General features: G+C 40.5%; 1 protein-coding gene across 1 annotated transcript in view; it reads left to right on the top strand.

The window, feature by feature from the left end:
- The first annotated feature begins 401 nt into the window (after window positions 1-401).
- LY75 (lymphocyte antigen 75) overlaps window positions 402-18,260 on the top strand; it is a 44,378-nt gene continuing 26,519 nt past the window's right edge. Inside the window, exons 1-13 of the mRNA XM_039555281.1 lie at window positions 402-496; window positions 2,719-3,093; window positions 3,981-4,154; window positions 4,408-4,572; window positions 5,145-5,255; window positions 6,902-7,042; window positions 8,608-8,796; window positions 9,477-9,634; window positions 10,496-10,606; window positions 11,828-11,916; window positions 12,268-12,440; window positions 12,619-12,815; window positions 14,174-14,316. Coding sequence (XP_039411215.1) covers window positions 415-496; window positions 2,719-3,093; window positions 3,981-4,154; window positions 4,408-4,572; window positions 5,145-5,255; window positions 6,902-7,042; window positions 8,608-8,796; window positions 9,477-9,634; window positions 10,496-10,606; window positions 11,828-11,916; window positions 12,268-12,440; window positions 12,619-12,815; window positions 14,174-14,316 — 2,108 coding nt within the window. The 5' untranslated portion in view covers window positions 402-414. The remainder of the gene's footprint in view (window positions 497-2,718; window positions 3,094-3,980; window positions 4,155-4,407; window positions 4,573-5,144; window positions 5,256-6,901; window positions 7,043-8,607; window positions 8,797-9,476; window positions 9,635-10,495; window positions 10,607-11,827; window positions 11,917-12,267; window positions 12,441-12,618; window positions 12,816-14,173; window positions 14,317-18,260) is intronic.

Genomic DNA, 18,260 nt, shown 5'->3' with positions numbered 1-18,260 from the left:
CTCGGGGGTGGCACGTGGTCCCGCGGCCAGAGGCCATCGAGGATCACAGCGTGATGTGTATTATTTGTACCAGTTTAGATATTTTACTTCAGTGTGTTTGTTAATTTTAGGTTATTCTATTCACCTTTTGCCCTTTCTTCACTTCTAGCACCTACACTTTCCTTTTTTTTTAATCATCTTCACGCTCACGTTTTCGCTCGCGACTTCACTTCCCCCGCCACAGCCCCGCTGCCGCCGGGCCGGCCCCGCCTCGCCCCAAGCTCGGGGGCCGCTTCCTCCTGGCAACAGGTGACGCGCGGCGGGGCGGCCAATGGGCGGCGCCGGCGGAGTCGCAGCCGGCGGCGGGCGCGGCGCTCGGGCACAGCGAGCCCGGCAGCGCGGCCGCTCCGCGCAGCCTGCGCGCCGCGGGGAACGATGGCGGGCGCCGGGCGCTGCCTGCGCGCCTGCGGCCTCGCCTGGCTCCTGCTGTGCTGCGCGGCCCGCCGGGAGCCCGCAGGTAAGCCGGGTGCCCGCCGGGCGAAGGGGGAGGTGGGGCGCGGGTGCGCGGGCGGGTCCTTGAGCGCCCCGGCGGGCGCCTGGGCGGGTGAGGGGGCGCCCTGACGGGCCTTCCGCCCCGGCGGCTCCTTCGGTTGCTGCGCTCGGTAGTAAAGTCCAGCTGCGTGGAAACAACCTGGGAAACTTAAAAGGAGGAGCGAAGAAGGCAGGAAAAAGCCCCGGACCTCCCTCCCGAACCGTGCGCTTCGCCTCGGGCGTCGTGAAAGCCGCCGCTGCACCGCCGCCCGCGGCTGCCACGTTCCCGCTGCCCGCGGTGCCGAGGCCGCCCTAGGCCGGGCCGCGGCCTTTGGCCTGACAGCTCGGGGAGAGGAATCACCCGAGCCCGGGCAGTTCCCAGCAGCGCGTCCCGCCCTCGCTGTTATCCGCTGCTTTATGAGCAGTGAGACAGCCAAGGAGGCTTGCCCTGTCCGACAGGAAGCAGGTGGAAAAGTTTCACGTTGAGGAAATTCTTGCAAGCCAAAGCCACTAGCCTGGTCAAATCTGCTGGGAAACAAGTTGAGCTCTTCACTAAGTTGCACGTCAGTTTTTTTTAATATCCCATGATAGTAACAGGCTCAGGTTGGTAGCTGAAGATGTCACTGAAACTTCATGGCCAGAGCATTGAACTGGAATAATTATTAATAAATTGCTGCACAGAGAAGTTTGGTGAGACAACATCAGCAAGTTTTCCAGGGAAATTTTAAAAAGTGATTTTCCACTTGATATCTGCATGAGAGTTGTGGATGAAGAAGTAAAAGAAGACCTGAGAAGTGGCTGAAAACTTGTTACAAGAAATAAAAAAGAGGAAGAAAAGTCATGAGGGAAGAATAAAAAGAAAAAGCAGATAGAGTGCTGAAAAAGCACCGGGTTAAAGTATACCACAAAAGCAGGTTTGGTTGTTAAAATATCTTATTTAATAGGATGAAATAGACAGTTGGTTCAAGCGTGCTACGTAGAAAAAGTCACTATAATAGGTGGCTGACTCACAGATTCTTCTTTACGGTGTGATCAGCTAGGTACTATTTAAATATTGTTTGGCACTTACAGAGTGGAAAATTCATGGGTATACTGGGAAGTAGTGGTAAAATTCACCACATAACATCACTGAATATTTTCCTTCCTGTTCAGCCAAACCTATTAGTAAGTCATAACAGAAAAATACAGTAGGAATGTGATTGACAGTGCATTACTATTAAATACAAAATACTACTCAGCAGATTCCTTATTTAAGCAGCAGAATAATAGCCTTGTGGGCCTGGGACAGCCAAGGTTCGTTTCAGCCTGATTAGTGAAAGTTCTGTACTGTGGAGCCATCTTTATTTTGGCATAGTAAGAGTTTTAGGGCATTTTTTCATGGTTCACTCAACCTACTGCTGCTTGTCAGAAGTGTTCTTATACTGGCAGAGGTGTTAGCTTGCATTAGTAGGGTGATTCATATATTTTTTAAATGGTATGCTGTGCTTTATCAACTTCCATTTTTCTCTTTAATCACAAACTACACCAGAACTGAAAACGAAACTCATCACAACTGAAAACGAAACTAGGGTCCCTATAAAATATTTTAAATTATATTCCTAATCTGTTGTGTGCTGTCTTTGGTGGGATACTCATTCTAAAACTCTCTCCTCAAAGCAGTACCAGTTAACTTATTAATACTGCAGTTGCACCCACAAACTGGTTCACGTGTAAACCTCTCATGCTGTGTACTATGTATTATACACAGTTTTAAAAAAAGTGCTTACTAAGTGAAGATTATTATTAATTATGTTTTATGGGGTCTGTTGTCTTTGTTGTTGTGTTTGTTATTGTGTTTGTAGATAAGCACGAAGATAAGATTCTTTACCAAGTAAGTTTGCAAATTAATCAGGGCTGATGCAATCAGTATATGCTAAATATAGAGGAAGAATGCTCATCACTAGAATTGGATTTAGAAGTCTCACTTTGTCTCTCCTCATTTTATAAAGACTTTGAAAGAGATCTTTTCCCCCAGAAGTTACTCACTAAAGAGGAGAAAAATGCACTGAATGTGGTTTCTGTGAAAGAGGTGGTTTAACGTATGAACAGCACTTGTGGTACTTTTCTGAAAGCATTTCTCAGAATGTGATTACCCTTTTAAAAATGAGCTTCCTGTGAAAATGATACTGTATCATAGCCATGTGTGGATATTTGTTTCTTCTTATACAGGCAATGATGCTTTTACCATTCGCCATGACAAACAGAACAAGTGCATACAAGTTAAAAACTCGCTGATAGTGATAGATGACTGCAGGGACACAAGCGAAGCTTTATGGAAATGGGTATCCCAGAATCGCCTCTTTCACTTGGGGTCCAAGCAGTGCCTGGGACTTGATATATTCACCAAATCACTGTCTCGCCTGAAAATGGTTGATTGTAACTCAGAGTTAATGCTGTGGTGGCGGTGTGCTGATGCTTCCATCGTTGGTGCATCTCAGTACAAAGTGACTATCAAGAATAACTATGTGACTGCAAGCATAAATGCAACAGACCAGTGGAAAAGCAACAATTCCTCGAGTGATGTATGTCGGTATCCCTACCATGGTAAGTAGGTTTCCACAGGGGTTTGGAGATTCTTTATTTGTTAAAGGCTTTTTGAGTATGTCTGCACCAATAAGTTCTTAAAATTAGTTATGTGAAAAGACTGATGAGTAAAGCAATAGAATGTTGTGCTGTAGAGAGACACTGATATTCAAATATGAAACTTCAAAGGTTATTAATAAAAAATAGCAGCACAACTGCAGAAGTTGTGTTACTGAGTGGCTTTCTTAGCAGGTTTAAATCCCCCCTGCCCCCATATTTCAGTGCAAACCTATTTAATTATGAAATACCAGCCACTTTGTATCAGAACTGACACTGTCCTCACCATGATGGGAATTTTCCTGTTAGCAGGGCTTGAGGATGTTTTCTTTGCTGGTAGGCTATACAGTCAGATTCAGAGCATGCTGCCAGCTCACAGCCTGCTGGACTGTGAGCTCTGGTATAGTAGTGTGTGCCATGGAAGCCAGTCTTGTCTGAAATCTCATGCTTGCTGGAAGAAGTGGTGAAAATGTGCTTCACCTTTCCCCTCTTCTGTATGTGTTGATTGTTAAAGTCCTTGTTATATAGGGCTCTGTGCAAACCACCTGGATTTCAATAGGACGATGAATTATCTGTAACTTAGCAGGATGGGGGAGACAAGTTTCTGCTGTTTCTCAGAAGAAAAAGTACAGAAAAATATTTCTCTTTATGTAATTTTTTTCGGTTCTGGCATTGCTGTATATTATCTGTAACAAGAAGATAATGGTATTTTAAGACCACAAGTGTGATTTGCATGCTTTTAGGTTAAGTATGCCTGTGATGAGCAGTAACACTGATTTACTGTCATTTCCACCTGTAAGGAAAGGGAGATGTATTTACTTCTTTATTTTACTTCTTTTTTTTTTCTGCAGAGGTTTATACCAAAGATGGCAACTCTTACGGTAAACCCTGTGAGTTCCCCTTTCTGTATAACAAGGTGTGGCATCATGCCTGCATTCAGGATGAAACACATACGGGTGGGAAATGGTGTGCCACTTCTGAAGATTATTCTCGCGATGGAAAATGGGGAATCTGCTTACAGCCAGGCACGTTGGGTTTCTAAATAGATGTCTTAAAAGCATTCTGTCCATTCTCTTATATACAGCTCCACCTTTGTGTGTCTGTTCAGCTGTGTAAAAGCTTTTCTGTTGCAGTGTTGACTTATTCTGCAAGTATTTGTGATGACCAATATAAAAATCAATAGACCTTCAGTATTATATTCAAAAGTTTTTCTTTTGAAACTTTCATAATGTTTCTGTATAGTTGTAGTTAAAAGTACCTTCTGCTTCCTTTAAACAGAGGATGGGTGTCATGATATCTGGGAACGTGATCCAGGGTCTGAAAATTGCTACCAGTTTAATACACAGTCTGCTCTTTCTTGGAAAGAAGCTTATATTTCATGTCAAAGGCAAGGAGGAGATTTACTTAGTATCCAAAATGCATCTGAATTAAGTTACATACAAGGTAGGTGTAATTATTCATATATGAATGTTGGGAAATCTTTATAAAGTGGAGGTAGCAGTTCAGTTTCTGTCCTAAATCTCTGGGTAAAACTTGATTATACTTTAAATATTTTGGCTTTCATTTGTGTAGCAAAACTAAGGTGCTAATCTCATTTTAGGGAGTTATTTAAATTTATCTGTATGATTTCATTATAGAAGTTAGATGTTCATATTGTTAATGAGGAATGTCCCCAAAATCTCAAATACATGCCAGAGTGGCAGTTGGTGTTTTAGCAGCATTTTACTCTCTTGTTATGATATTGTCCTCACTGTTATTCAGTCTTGACCTGGAGAAATTATCCAAGTGCCTTTGGGACTATAAAACCAAAGGAGAAATATCTGAAGACATTGGGAGGGAAGGCTTGTGTGGATGAATTCCTCCTCAGTTCAAGAAAGTTTGCATGTCCAATTATAATAGCAATCTTTCTTTCCTGAAATGCATGCCATTTCAGATGGCATTTTTAATTTAAAGGAGACCAATAAAGGATGAGCATTTTATATTAATTGTTTTCTTTAAAAAAAAAATGTTTCTAGCCAAGGATGACATTGCTGAGATCTTCTGGATTGGCTTAAATCAACTGGATGTTTCTGGCGGTTGGCAGTGGTCAGATCACAAACCTTTGAATTTTCTCAACTGGCATCCAGGTACTGATATTTCTAGTGATACTGAAAATATTCACAATAGTAACTAGTATTACTTTTTTTTTCCATCTCATTCCATTTTCAGAAGCATCTTTTCCTCCTAGCCAGCAAATCTTTCTGTTCTCATTTTATATTTATGACTGATTAGGTTAATAAGTCTCTGAAAAGATAAAACCTAAATAGTATTTTTGAAGTCCATTTTAGTAAAGTATCCACAGCTTTCCTAGCTGCTAAATTTCTCCTTCCCCCGACAGAATGGCACTGATTTCCCTCAAATGTTGTGGTTATTTATGTATGTGCAAGGACACATGCTACTTAGAAACTTAACTTGGGTTTTTAAAGTTCAAGGTTGCTTAAATTTGTTTCAAGGTGAGGATGAAAGAAGTATAAAACCTTTGAAAAACCTTTTTTAATTACTCCAAAGATGCTAAGTAGGATTGGTTAGACTGTTTGGAATTTTCGGGATGAATTTGTAATGTTTGCACAAATCTGTAATGAGTCTATGTGTATTTGGGAATCCCAGGGTAACAGTCATCAGGAATACTGAAGCTAGTATTCTGTCATTTAAGCTGAATTTGAGCTTTTTAAAGTGGAATTCTCTTTTTTCCTTTAGTTTATAGAGTAGTACTGCAACAGGAATTCTGTGAAAAGTTGAGAAGTGGTTTCTGTTACTTCTTCGATAGCTTTACTAAGAAGTTTCTGTGGGACTTTCTAAATGTGCTTTGTCCTTTGGAAAGGTTAAGAACTTTGCTGCTTGTACTATTGACTGCACCTTCTTCTGGAATTGTGATCACTCTGTAGGACTGTAATGCAGAGCTAGAGGCCAGACTCTTCTGAGTTACAGTGGCATAATTTAGTCTGCAGACATGGCAGACATGTCTACCCCTTGTGGAAATACTTACTGGTGATTTACAGGAATTTTGATACCTGCAAGTTTTGCCCATTACTTTTCCTTTCACTTTACTCTTCTGAAAAGAGCCTGGCCCTGTCCCGCTGCTCTCTTTCAGATCTACCCTGAGCCTTTTTCTGTGAGCCTAAACAAACCCAGTACAGGGGGAGAGGGGGTGCTCTGTGTAGCCCACAGCCTGGGTTTGCATTGAGGCTCAAAGAAAAAGAAGGTCAAAAAGTTTTATTAGAAAGGGAACCTGAAGACTGCAAAAAAGAGCTAATCTCTCTGCTGTTTCAAATCTGGAGCCTTGTCTAAGGTTTCTGTTAAGGTAAGGGTTGTGGTTAGCATGGAGAGAAAGTGCAGAACTGTGTTTGGAGTGAGAGTGGAAAGGGACTGCCAAAGGAAACTGAGGGCTGCAAAAATGGTTCTCCCCTGAGATATTTCTAGTCTGGGAAAGTGCTTGGCCAAGGGTTTGTTGTATTGTAAATAGAACATTCCTCCTGGTTCTATGATTAAACATTGGAAAAGAAGTCCAAGATTCCTTGATTCTGAAACTTTCTCTCTTAGAAAAAACATTCTGTGGGACCTGTGGTAGGACAGCTGCCCTCAGTTGATGCAAATTATCTTCTTCAGATAAAAGGTGGCATGCTATCTGAAGAGTGTTATTCTTGTATTGAAAACCAGTAGTAAAAAGAAGCAGTCACTTCCTTCACTGTTTCATAACTTGTGCTGTTATGTTTTTATTTGTTCCTGACTATAGATATGCAGAGTTTATCTCCACTGGATGGGACAAGTTGTGTGGTGATGAATGCTGCTTCTGGTCAGTGGCAGAGTTACCACTGTGGGACTCAACTTCCATATACTTGCAAGAAGTCACTCAATGAAGTTCCAAGCATTCCAGGTAGGACAGTTTTCATTTTTGAGTTCTATATGTTAATATGAGTGTAATGTTCACTTATGGAGTCTTTCTTTTCCCTCCCAAGCCTTTTTAGGCATCTCTGCCAAAACATTTTCACAACAGCTTTGGATTTTTTAGCAGAGCAGAAGCAAGCTCTGTTTCTTCAGTGTCAAGATGATGCATCACAAACAGTTTTCATTTTTTGCAGCTTTCTCATTCACACATAAAGCATTTTGCAGCAGTCCTGCCCTTTTCATCACATTTTCCTCCATGGCTTGTGCCTTCTTTCATGTATTACTGGAAGTCTGGAACTGGCAGTTGCACCCCAAACCTTTCTATCTTTGCTTTAAGCCTGTTTCTCTCACTCTTTGTGTGTATTGACATGAAATGGGACTTACCTAGGTCTTGGATCAAACTCTGTTGAACTCAAATAGAAGTAATTAAATAACCTTACTGTCGTTTGAAACCAGGCCCAGCACTAGAAATCAGAGTGCAAGAGTTGGTAGCTTGCTCAGTGTGTAATCTTTACTGGATCCATAACAGCTCTTAGAAGATAATAAATCACTTATCCTGACCTACACACATACACAGAGTCCTCCAGTGTTTACAGTGTCCAGCTGTGACATATAACTGCTTCCATGCTTTCGGCCATTTATCTACACCTGGATGTCCAGCCCTTCCTATATCCATGACCTGTTCTTCTGTATGTGCTTTGGCCTCACCCAGTTCCCAGGGTCCAGCTTGCAGGGCTCTCCTGCAAAAACTTCTGCTGAATGGTTATTGCCCTCAAATGACAGGGAGGACTAGAGCACAAGGGGTGTGGAGTGTCTCTGACTGAGGCATGTTCTCTCCAGCTCCCCCTGGAGAGGTGTGTGCATTTGAGGAAAAAATTGTAATCAGTTTAAATTTAACTGAACTGGTTCAAATTTTGCAGTGATACCCTGAAAGCTGGTTTTCAGTTAACAATTCTTGTCTGTTCTCTGGCTCCTCAGTGGGGTGAGTTATTACCAGTATATAGAGTTTTATTCATTAAAAACCAAAATTCCTGTGGTTGAAGGATTTTGTAGTGTGTTTTGAACCAGAAAGTCTATTAGTATATACCTTTTCAGCATCCATTAAAACTAGTTAGAATTCTTGAATATCTTGAGAAGAAAAAAAATATTTAAAATAAGCATTTGTTGAGTTGTGTGATTCTTTCCTGTAATGAATTAACTTGATTTTTCTTCAGTTGCTTTTGAAATCTTGCTTCCAATTGCTTCTGAACCTCTCACTTACACTAAGATTAGCTTAATGTAATGCAGTCCTGCTTTTTAGTTTCACTCCCACTAACTTCTTTCTCCTTCTACCTGCTTCATGGCCCCAAAATATTATGAGTTCTCCTAATGCTACATTGAAGTCTATTTGCTTGACTAAGCTGTGACCCTTTCTTATATGAGTTCTGAAGAGATGTGAACATGTTCTGATTGCTGAATTCTGGCTGTTTCAAGGTGCTGCTGAATTTAAAACCAGCCCCTTGCACTAGCCAATGTAAAACAAAAGTCTCTAATTCCATTTCTCTTCATTATTAGTGTTTTGGAGACACTTGGATACTCTCTGTGATCCGGGCTGGCTCCCCCATGACGGCTTTTGCTACATGCTGATAAACAACCAGGCACCTTGGGGTAGGGCAGAGGAGTTGTGCAAAGCAAATAAGAGTAACCTCATCAGCATTCACTCATTAGCAGATGTTGAACTGGTTGTTACAAAGCTTCATAATGGTGAGTTGGGGTAGTTGTAAAGGTCAAGCACCAAGTGCTGCACACCATAAATTAAAAACTGCTTTCCATGTTCTAGCATACAATTGTCATAACCTCTAGCTTTTAAGTGTGGGTGTTAATGCTGAGCTTATACTCAGGCTGGTGCTGAATGTTTCTGTGCAGATCCAGGCCCTCTGGATCTGGTTCAATCTATTAATTTACTTATTTACCACAGTAACCTACTTCTAGTTTTTTTAATACTTTGTGCTTAATTTTCTCATTCAAAGAGAATAGTAGATAGCTGGGTCACTATTTTGAGTGACTGAACTAGTAAATAGTGTCAGTAATGTTTAGTGTTATGTCTTTGCCTACACTTTAAATTTGGTTGAGGGTTTTTTTGCTGGTGTGTTCGTTATCTCTGTTTGTTTGTGGTTGGGTTTTTTTCCTGTTTGCTCCTTCTCTGTGAAACTTTCTCATAGTCATGAATATAAGTTAAGGAACAAGATAAGAAACCTATGTTACAGTTGTCTCAAATACCCTTTCTCACTGTAAGAAAAATAATGTCACTGTACTGCTGCACAGTATTTTTCACTGCTGCACAGTATAATGATGAAAAAAAAATTTTGCTGATAACACATTTCTTTCCTATTAGTTTGACTATTATATTGAAACGACAATGTTGTCCTAATTTTAAATTACAGATGCTGAAGAGGAAATGTGGATGGGTCTCAGGAATGATGATGTGCCAGCCTTGTTCAAATGGTCAGATCGCTCACCTGTGGTTTTTACATACTGGGATCAGAATGAACCAAAAGTTCCCTTTAACAGCACTCCTAACTGTGTGTCTTATTCAGGCAAGGTAGGAATACAGTGTTGAGTTTGGATGTTGGTGTGGTTTTTTTCATCATAGTAGAGGCAACATCAGTGTGTGGGAAAGTCAAGAAGGGGGATGAAGCAGATAGCTGATCTTATTTCTGGAATAATCTTTAAAATACATTTTTCTGCAAGCAGATTTCTTAGAACTTGGTAGCTATGTACTGCAAAGAATGGCAGAAATTACTATTAGCTCTGAGACTGCCACATTGTTGGCCAGACATCTGGCCTTGTCACTCTGTACTTTGGGTTACTGTATTCTTCCATGTCTCTGGCAGAAAGGTAGGAAGGAAGGAAAATCTGGGTTCAGTCACCTTGTAGACCAATTTGGGTCACCCAGTCTGAGGATGAAATGTTCTAAAAAGGGTGTTGGTGTAGGAAGGGGGTCACTAGGAGTGGGAAGCAAGCTGTATCCCATGTATCCCATCCTGCTGATGCATTAGAAAAGTGGAGCACCCATTTGCCTGCTGTGTGATCAGCCTGGCACTGGAGCTTGTGCTCAGCTCCCCTGACTTGTCTCTGAGCTGCTTCCACATTAAGCTGAGCACACTTCCTGCCTGCTGACAGCCTGCTGACCCATTCCTTTCTTCATCTAAGGGAGTTGGCACCACCCTGGCCTTTTCTTTTCCTTTTTGGATGTGATCCAGAATCCTCCCATCTCCATGTGTGTCAGCTTTCTCTCTTTCTTCCAAACATGTACTTGTGCATATAACCCAGGGCATCCCACCCCAATATCAGTGTTAGAGGTGTTCTGGCTTTCTCCTCTATGGAAACAGCCCCTGCAAACATGGAAATCGAGAGACTGTTAGAATGTATAATACTTTTTTTTTCCCTTTCATTCTCACAGCTGGGACAGTGGAGAGTCAAATCCTGTGAAGAGAAATTTAAATACGTTTGCAAGAAAAAAGGAGAGATTTTGAATGAAACAAAATCAGATAAAAGTTGCTCATTGGAAGAGGTAATAGGAAGCCTATATTTCTTTTATTGTCATTTGGTTCAGAAACCTGCTTAAAATCACTTACTTCCTCTACTTCCATTTCTTTCTTGTCCATTCAGTAAAATCTGTGAATTTATACAGCATAAACCAAATTTCAGGTTCTCCTAAGCAGGCTCTGGATGTATTATCAGTCTGTTTATTGATGAAAGTAGTATCAACTTGGACCCAGGAGAGGTTGTGTTTTATTTATTTATTTAAAAGAAGTTGATTTTAGTAGAAATGTTATTGATAACACCATTTATTCAGTCTTTTTTACTTAAATTATGTTTTAAAATTTAGGATAAGCGCTTTGCAACATAAAGATATGCAGAGATTGTTAACTGAGATTACGTTTGTTACACTTCGTTGGCTCTCATTTTTGTTCTGTGACTTGAATAAGGGGGGGAGGTTTGGTTTTTTGTTTAGGTTTTTTATACAGTATGACGTGTTACAGCATAAATAAAGCTTAAAAAGAAGTCTTTTGTCTTTTGAACAACTTAGGATGGTATTGCTAGCTACTTCAGAGTTACTTGGTTCAGTTTTGTGTCACATATTGCTTGCAACAGGAAAGATGTTTACCCCTTATCTTTCTTTCTGCACAACCTTGGGGTATTCTTTTTCTCTGTATTTTCAGACTTCAGCATGTGGAATTACAGCTTTCTCTGCTGTTCAGATGCCAGTGGCATTGTTAGGTTAGAAAAGAGTTAACACATTAATGTTCCTTGAAATCTCAGTGTAAATATGGGGAGAAATATTTGAATAATAGAGAAATTTTTTAAGTTCACACATTTTCAGTATCAAGTATTTTTCTCAGAAGTAAAGAAACATTAGCATATGCTTTCCTTGTATTCTTCTGTTTGAATCCTGGCGTTGGTGGAATAGCATGAAAACTCCTATTGTTTGGATAGGACTGGGCTGTTGCCCTTGTGTTTCTCTCTGTAAATGCACGTAGTGGTCAGAAGACTGTGCCCAGGCGAGCTAAAACAGTGGTGTATTTTATTCCTGTGGCTGCATTATTTTTTACAACTGTGAATCTGAGAGTTGATGATACTGGACCTTGTATGTGACACAGTGCATTTCTTTCTGGTATATGCTGTGCCAGCTTGTGGGCACCAGCCAGTGTTGGCAATGATTTCTTTTCTCCCGTAGGTAATGCCTAAGTTAAGTTATTTTGTATAAATGTGGTTTTTGTTCTCTAACCAGGGATGGGAGAGACATGGAAACTACTGTTACAGGATTGATAAAATGGAAGTTTCATTTGGAGCCCAGTGCAATCTTACAGTGATGAACAGGTAAAGCACACTTGTAATTTATGAGCAGGTTTAACAGCACAATCCTGGAGATAAAACCAGAGATTAAAACCTCTGTATGCCAGCTAGTGGTTTATAAAGACAAAGCAGAGAGAGAATTGCTTTTGCCAAGAACTAGCAAGCCGTGTTTTCCACGGCGTGAGAATAGTAAACCTACAGTGTGAAACCTTCTTCGAAGTATGAAAATTCCCAGCCTGCTGACCCCATGTTGAATATGGGACTGCCTGGATGACTGCCTGAACTGACTCATGTAGTAATATCCCTGGTTTTAAAATTGTCTCAGTAGTTTGATATCTTTCAAATACTGACTCTGATTAATCTGTGAATTTTCAGATTTGAGCAAGAATTTATAAACAGTCTAATTAGAAAACACACCAAAGTTGAAGAAAAGTACTTCTGGACCGGTTTGCAGGATATTAGCCAGTCAGGAATATATTCCTGGGGTACAGTGAATGGGGAAAAACCTGAAGCTGTGACATACACTAACTGGAATTCCATGCAACCAGGTAAATTTGAAAACTAAAAAACACATAAAAATACTGTCCTTTTACATTGAGCAAGCATTGGAGTACCATGTTACAGAACTCCAAGCATGAAATAAAGTAGTAATTCACAAATATGTCAGGTTTTCTTTTGAAAACCAGCCAATAGTTCTAAATATGTTTTTGGTGGCTTTAATTTCAGAGTTTTCAGGAGGATGTGTGGCCATGTCCAGTGGAAATTCTCTTGGAAAGTGGGAAACTAAGGATTGTAAAACCACTAAAGCATTTTCTATCTGCAAAAAATATATTGGGCAGCCCAAGGAGCCAGAAGTGCTCCCAAAGCCAACTGATCCCTGTCCCCCTGGGTGGCACAATGGATCTGGCCTTGCCTGCTACAAGGTAAAATGTTACTCCTGTTTGATGTTAATTGCTCATTACTGTCTTGGAGGAAGTGAGTGATCAGCCATTTTGTGGGCAGAGCTGCTCTGGAGGGCACTTTAATGGTGCTCCTCACCAGGAAAGGGAATTGGTGTTGTTTCAGATTGACTGCCTGCAGATATTGTCACACATCATCATCTGCCATTCCTGGAAGGTGCATTGTGCCTCTTTGTGGGCAGCTGAGTGGGGCAACAGCACTGGCCCTGTGCTGCTGCCTCAGGAGCCTGATGCTGTCAGAGGGTGCTGTGCCTGTGTCCTCCCTGCTGCCCTCTGGCATGCACAGACACCTGCACAGGGAAGGAAAGTGCTTTGCATCACTTTCCCTTGTCCTTTTCCTTTCTGTACTCTTAGAGTATGGATAGGAGAGGTGTGATATTCTCTGGTTTGAATACGGATATGAAAAACCATTCAGCCTCAGTTGCATTCTACTGTTTTGAAGTAAACAGTGGAAGCAAGCAGCTGTGCTGTTTAGCTGGAATGGCTTGAACAAATTTATATTTAGAAATGCAGGTTTTTCCCCTCTTTTAAAAATTAAATCAAGTTAAAACTGAGGCTGTTCATTGGATTCTTTATTCATCATTTTTGGACTCGGTGTCTGCAATGAGCTGTTTCTTGTTAACAGCTCATGTAGCAAAGTGGGGAAACCCAGCCTGAGTAACATGGGTGTGGGCAAGCATCCCAAAGGGATAGGTCTGTGCTGCTGTGCAACATAGCTGTCCCATAGTTGATGGACGTGACAGCTGGCCCTGGCAGATTCTCCACAGCTGTTGATGACCAAATGCAGCATGTCCATGCAGAGAGATCGAGCTGATGGGAATTGTCCTGGACTGAAACCAGGGGGATCAAGTGGATGTGGTAGCTGAGATGTATGAGCCAAACCTGCACCTCTGATGCATACAGGTAGCCAAGGGTGTGCCAAAGAACTTTCTTCACCCGCAGCAGTCAAACAAGCCCAGTTTCAGTGAACGTTAGGCTCTGTAGTTCCCCATAAATTTGGATGAACAACATCCCTTTAAGCTTATAACTTGACTTGCAGTTATGGAGTGAGCTGGAGTGGTTTCTAAAATCTTTCTGGTAAAGAAAAACAGGGAAAGTCTGTCATGTGGAATATGTTGTGTTTGAACAAATTTTGTCAGCTAAACTTCAGAGTCTGGCTGTTGTCAAACAAACTGAAAGAAAAATTGTTAAAAAGTCAAGTTCTCTCCCTGTGGAAATACCAGTTACTAAATCTCAGGTGACCATATTTTAGTAGAACAAGAGTGTTTTAAAAATACTGCCACGTGTGTCATTTTCTGCTCTGACATTTGGCTGTTGTGAAGTTCTTCCACAGTGAAAGAGTGCTGCGAACCAGGACCTGGGAAGAGGCAGAAAGGTTCTGTGAAGCCCTTGGAGGCCATCTGCCTAGTTTTAGCCAGTCAGAAGAAATCAAAGCACTTCATTCTATCCTGAGAAAAATGATCAGGTAACAAACTAGCCGTGTTCTAGGATTTTGATTCTGCAGTGGATCGCAAATGCTGCTGCTGACCCCAAATGGCAAATACGAGATAGTGTGACAACTGTGTTTCCCACAGAACAGCTAGATGTGGCATTTGAACTGCCTTGCTGGAAAATGTCAAGGGAGTACAGCTTGGGCAAATACTTCACATTGCTAGAGGCAGCACAGGAAGAGAAATTTATGTAATGGAAGATGCTGAAAGCAAATCTAAGTCTGTTGTTATAATACGTTTTTCCTTTGCTGTGTTGAACTTTGGCACAGCTAGATGGTAAATGTACCTATTCTTTACTGGTACATTCTTTAGAGATGAGTTATCATTTCAGTTTTTCAGATATGCCTCATTTTTATTCACGAAATGCTTCCTGACTAAACTGGGTGCTAACTTCTAAAAATGTGAATAATGTAGTGTCCAGCAATCTGGTTGGCACAGATCCTATTTGGCATAGTTGCACTAACACTATGTGGGTATTAGATGGGTGTGCTGAGTTTTCTGGTATCAACAGATTAAATGCTAAATAATTTATGAGTTTAAACCTTTATTTTTAATCAGATGAGCTGTCACTGCAAAACTTTATTAGGCATTGGTGTGATGTCAGATCCTTGTGTAATATGTTTTTTTGATTGACAGTCTGTTTTTTCAGAACTTTTGCCTGCTTAAACTCAAATGCTGCCAGTTACGTGATCTAAATTTTTTCATCAACAAACGAAATCAGGATTATTTCAGAAGCTGCCAGCATACAACACTGTGATTAAATTTTAAAACCTGATGACTGAAGAGGTGCCTTCTTGAGAAACCAGTGAACTTTTTTTAGAAGTGCACAAGTCATGAAAATTACTCAGTGTTTATGTTAATAAGAGGCAAAACCAAACTTGTATGCTCTATATATAGATAGTTTAGCTTGTGTAAAAGCCACTTGTGATTCCTTCGCTAAACTGGCTGAAGTCCCAAAATAAAATCAGTGCACAAATTATTTCTAGCTGTATTAAATGGTTTTGCAGTTATGAATTTTGTTTTAATGCACCTAATTGACTATGAAATGTGAATAGAGAAGCAACATTTTATTTTCCTACAAGTACTTGGAATTGCTTTGCAGCTTGCAGACTGTCTGAGGTATTAATTATATTTTCTGTTAGGAATTTAAAGGTGGACACTTCTGTCTCTCCAGGGAGTCAGTTGACACACAATGCTCATGCATTTCCCATAGTTCAGAAATTTTGAACTTAGTCTGAAAGTAGTTAAGTCTCAGTATTTCAGTATTATTCCAGCAGAACTTAAAATGAGGGGCAATATATTGGGCCCGGTATAAGTTGACTCTGCAGTCAGTGTTGCAGTAACTGCTCATATCAAATTCAACTGAAAACACAGTATTTTCATCTGGGCTAACCCCTTTTTCAGCACTTCAGAACATTCTGAACTGAAATACTACATAGTTGATATTGCCTGAGGTATTTTAAATAATGTTTGTTTGTTTAGATAACATGATGAATTGTTGAAGATAGTTATGCTTTTAAATTACTCAGAGGTGTTGATTACATAAAATATTTTGGAGGTCAAATGTCAAGGGTAGTTTATCTGAAAATCAAGCTCATTTGAGATAGGAGATAGGAAACCATGTGAATTATTTCACTGGGAGAAATCATGCTAAGGTGATACTAGATGTGATTAGCTGCTGGAGTGTGCTGGCATGCAGTTTGTTCGTGTTCCCTGTATTTACTCAGTGCAAAGTCTGACCTAAAGCATTCATTCAGTGCATTCATTTTGTCCTGGGGAAGGAGCCACACCTCAACTCTCTTGGTTTCGGGTTTTTTCCCCTTGCACAGTTCTCTGGTGACTCATTGAGAATTGTTTGTTTTTAAATGTTAGCAGGAGTCATTTTGGTTCACCAGGAAAAGGGCAGCTTGCCTAGTCCATTCTGTTCTTTACTCAGATTCCACCTTAGAGTCAAATAAGAGCCAAAATTGCTCCAGCCAAGTCAGGCTATTGCCATTGGAAAGGAAAATAAAATTTGCCTGCCAACCTTCTCCTGTCTGGAAGAAATAGGAGATAACCTCTTTTGACTTTAAGGGACATGATACAGGCAGAACAGATCCGGTTCAGTTACTTTCATTCTTTTTGGACTGTGTTTGTGAGCATTCTGCAGCTTATAGCTGGCAGCAGTGCTGGACACAGGGAGAGAAATAGCTTTGACTGGTTAGAAGTAGCATTTCAGTGAGGACACCTTACTGGAAAGAAATCCAGGTTGCCTTATATATCAACAGCTCTGCTGCTATAACTGTTCTGAATCTAGAAAGCCTTACAAACACTTGAGTTTGAAAGAAAAAAGTCACCTTAACATAATGGCCAAAACAGCAATAAAGCTGAGATGCAAGTTGTAGTAATTGAATTAATTCAGCTTCTCTTTTCTTCCACTCAAGAGCAGGTAATTAGCAGGGTGTGGTTTAGCTAGTGCAGTAGCCTGTTAGTGGAGGCAGAACAGGGTGGCCAGATGGGCTTCATGCAGAGTTTTAGGCCAGCACTGCCTAAGATTAAACAGTGCCTTAAACTGCACCATTAAGGGGTTGGTCCAGATGTATACCTTGCCTCTTGTCAAGAACTAGGTTGACCTACAAGCAATCCCAAAAACTTCACTTAGGCTCTTCATCTTGTGTTGGAGCTGGCATAAAGGACACAGAAAATAATTTTCTATTTTGGCAGTTAGAATATGATTAGAAAAATTACGGGTTTATAGTCCCTTTGCAATCTGAACTGTATTTATTTGCTCCTGTAGTACTTTGACTTTTATGAATGTTTAGTTCTATGTGAAAGAATCTAGCAGGGATTGCTAGAGATTTAGGTCTTTCAGTGTCAATCAGTGTGGAGTCCATTGTAAAGCCCAAATTGCATGTATGTTTTAGTTTAAAACTCAGGATACTTCAGGTTTTTATAGGCAGTTCCAGGAGTGTAGCTCAAAGGACACCCTGCCACTGAAAAATCCATTTTGATATCAGTCCACAGGCTGAATTTTAAATGCTTTGCAATGAGGAGACAGATACTTGAAGAACAAGCAAATTCCTTGCTGCAAGCTTAATTGCAATAGAGAGTTTTAATTCATCTTTGTCTTAAATAGTTGGTGGAATTCTTTCCTGTGATGAGATGACAGTATAATTTCAGAGGGTTATCAGAACGCTTTACTGAAGCTTAAAGGTACTGTCAAGTGTAGTGTAGCAGTTACTAAATTACTCATGCTCATGTCTGAACAATTCCAAAGGAAGCAAAAGAGGCACATTAATGTGTAAGAGCCCAGTCAGCTGAAAACATTGTTCTGTTTGCAGGCTAGTAATTGTAAATTGGGAGATAAGCTGGAGAAACTCTTGACGTGGCACACTTTTTGTTTTCAATTTATTTATTATATAAAAGCCAAATACAAATTGAAAGAGTTTGAAAATTTGCTCTAGAGCAGTTGCTCAGGTAATTACTGCAAATCCTTTAGAAATTAGTGTCTCAAATGTTCTTTTTAGTAGATATTCCTGTGTGGTGATCAACTGCTTAAACTGCACTAAGTCTGTAGGTTACAGTTAGGAGGGGATGTCTGCTTCCTAATTGGAAGAACAGCCACAGAAAAATAAAGTCCTAAAGGCAAATAGCCAAAAGTCATTTAGCTGCTTGACAGCTGTGAATGTTTGGCTCACAGTTTTCCCTCTGCAGTGATATGGGGCATTTAGGCTCTTTGAAGGCTTCTTAGTTGTATCATTAAAAGGATTGATCAGTATGATAAAATCATACTAGAGTTATCACACTTCTCACCAATGTCAGAAAATTATTACTGGAGTTGAGAACAAAGAACAAAAAAATTAGATCTGTTGATGACTGATACTTTTCTTCCTAAAAGGAACTTCACCAAATAAAAAACTGTTGCCCTTCTTGGATTTCA

Source organism: Corvus cornix, chromosome 7 (assembly GCF_000738735.6).
Source record: "Corvus cornix cornix isolate S_Up_H32 chromosome 7, ASM73873v5, whole genome shotgun sequence".
In the NCBI taxonomy this organism is placed as follows: Eukaryota; Metazoa; Chordata; class Aves; order Passeriformes; family Corvidae; genus Corvus; species Corvus cornix.
The sequence above is the reverse complement of the archived record's forward strand: the minus strand, read 5'-3'. Positions and strand labels throughout refer to the sequence as shown.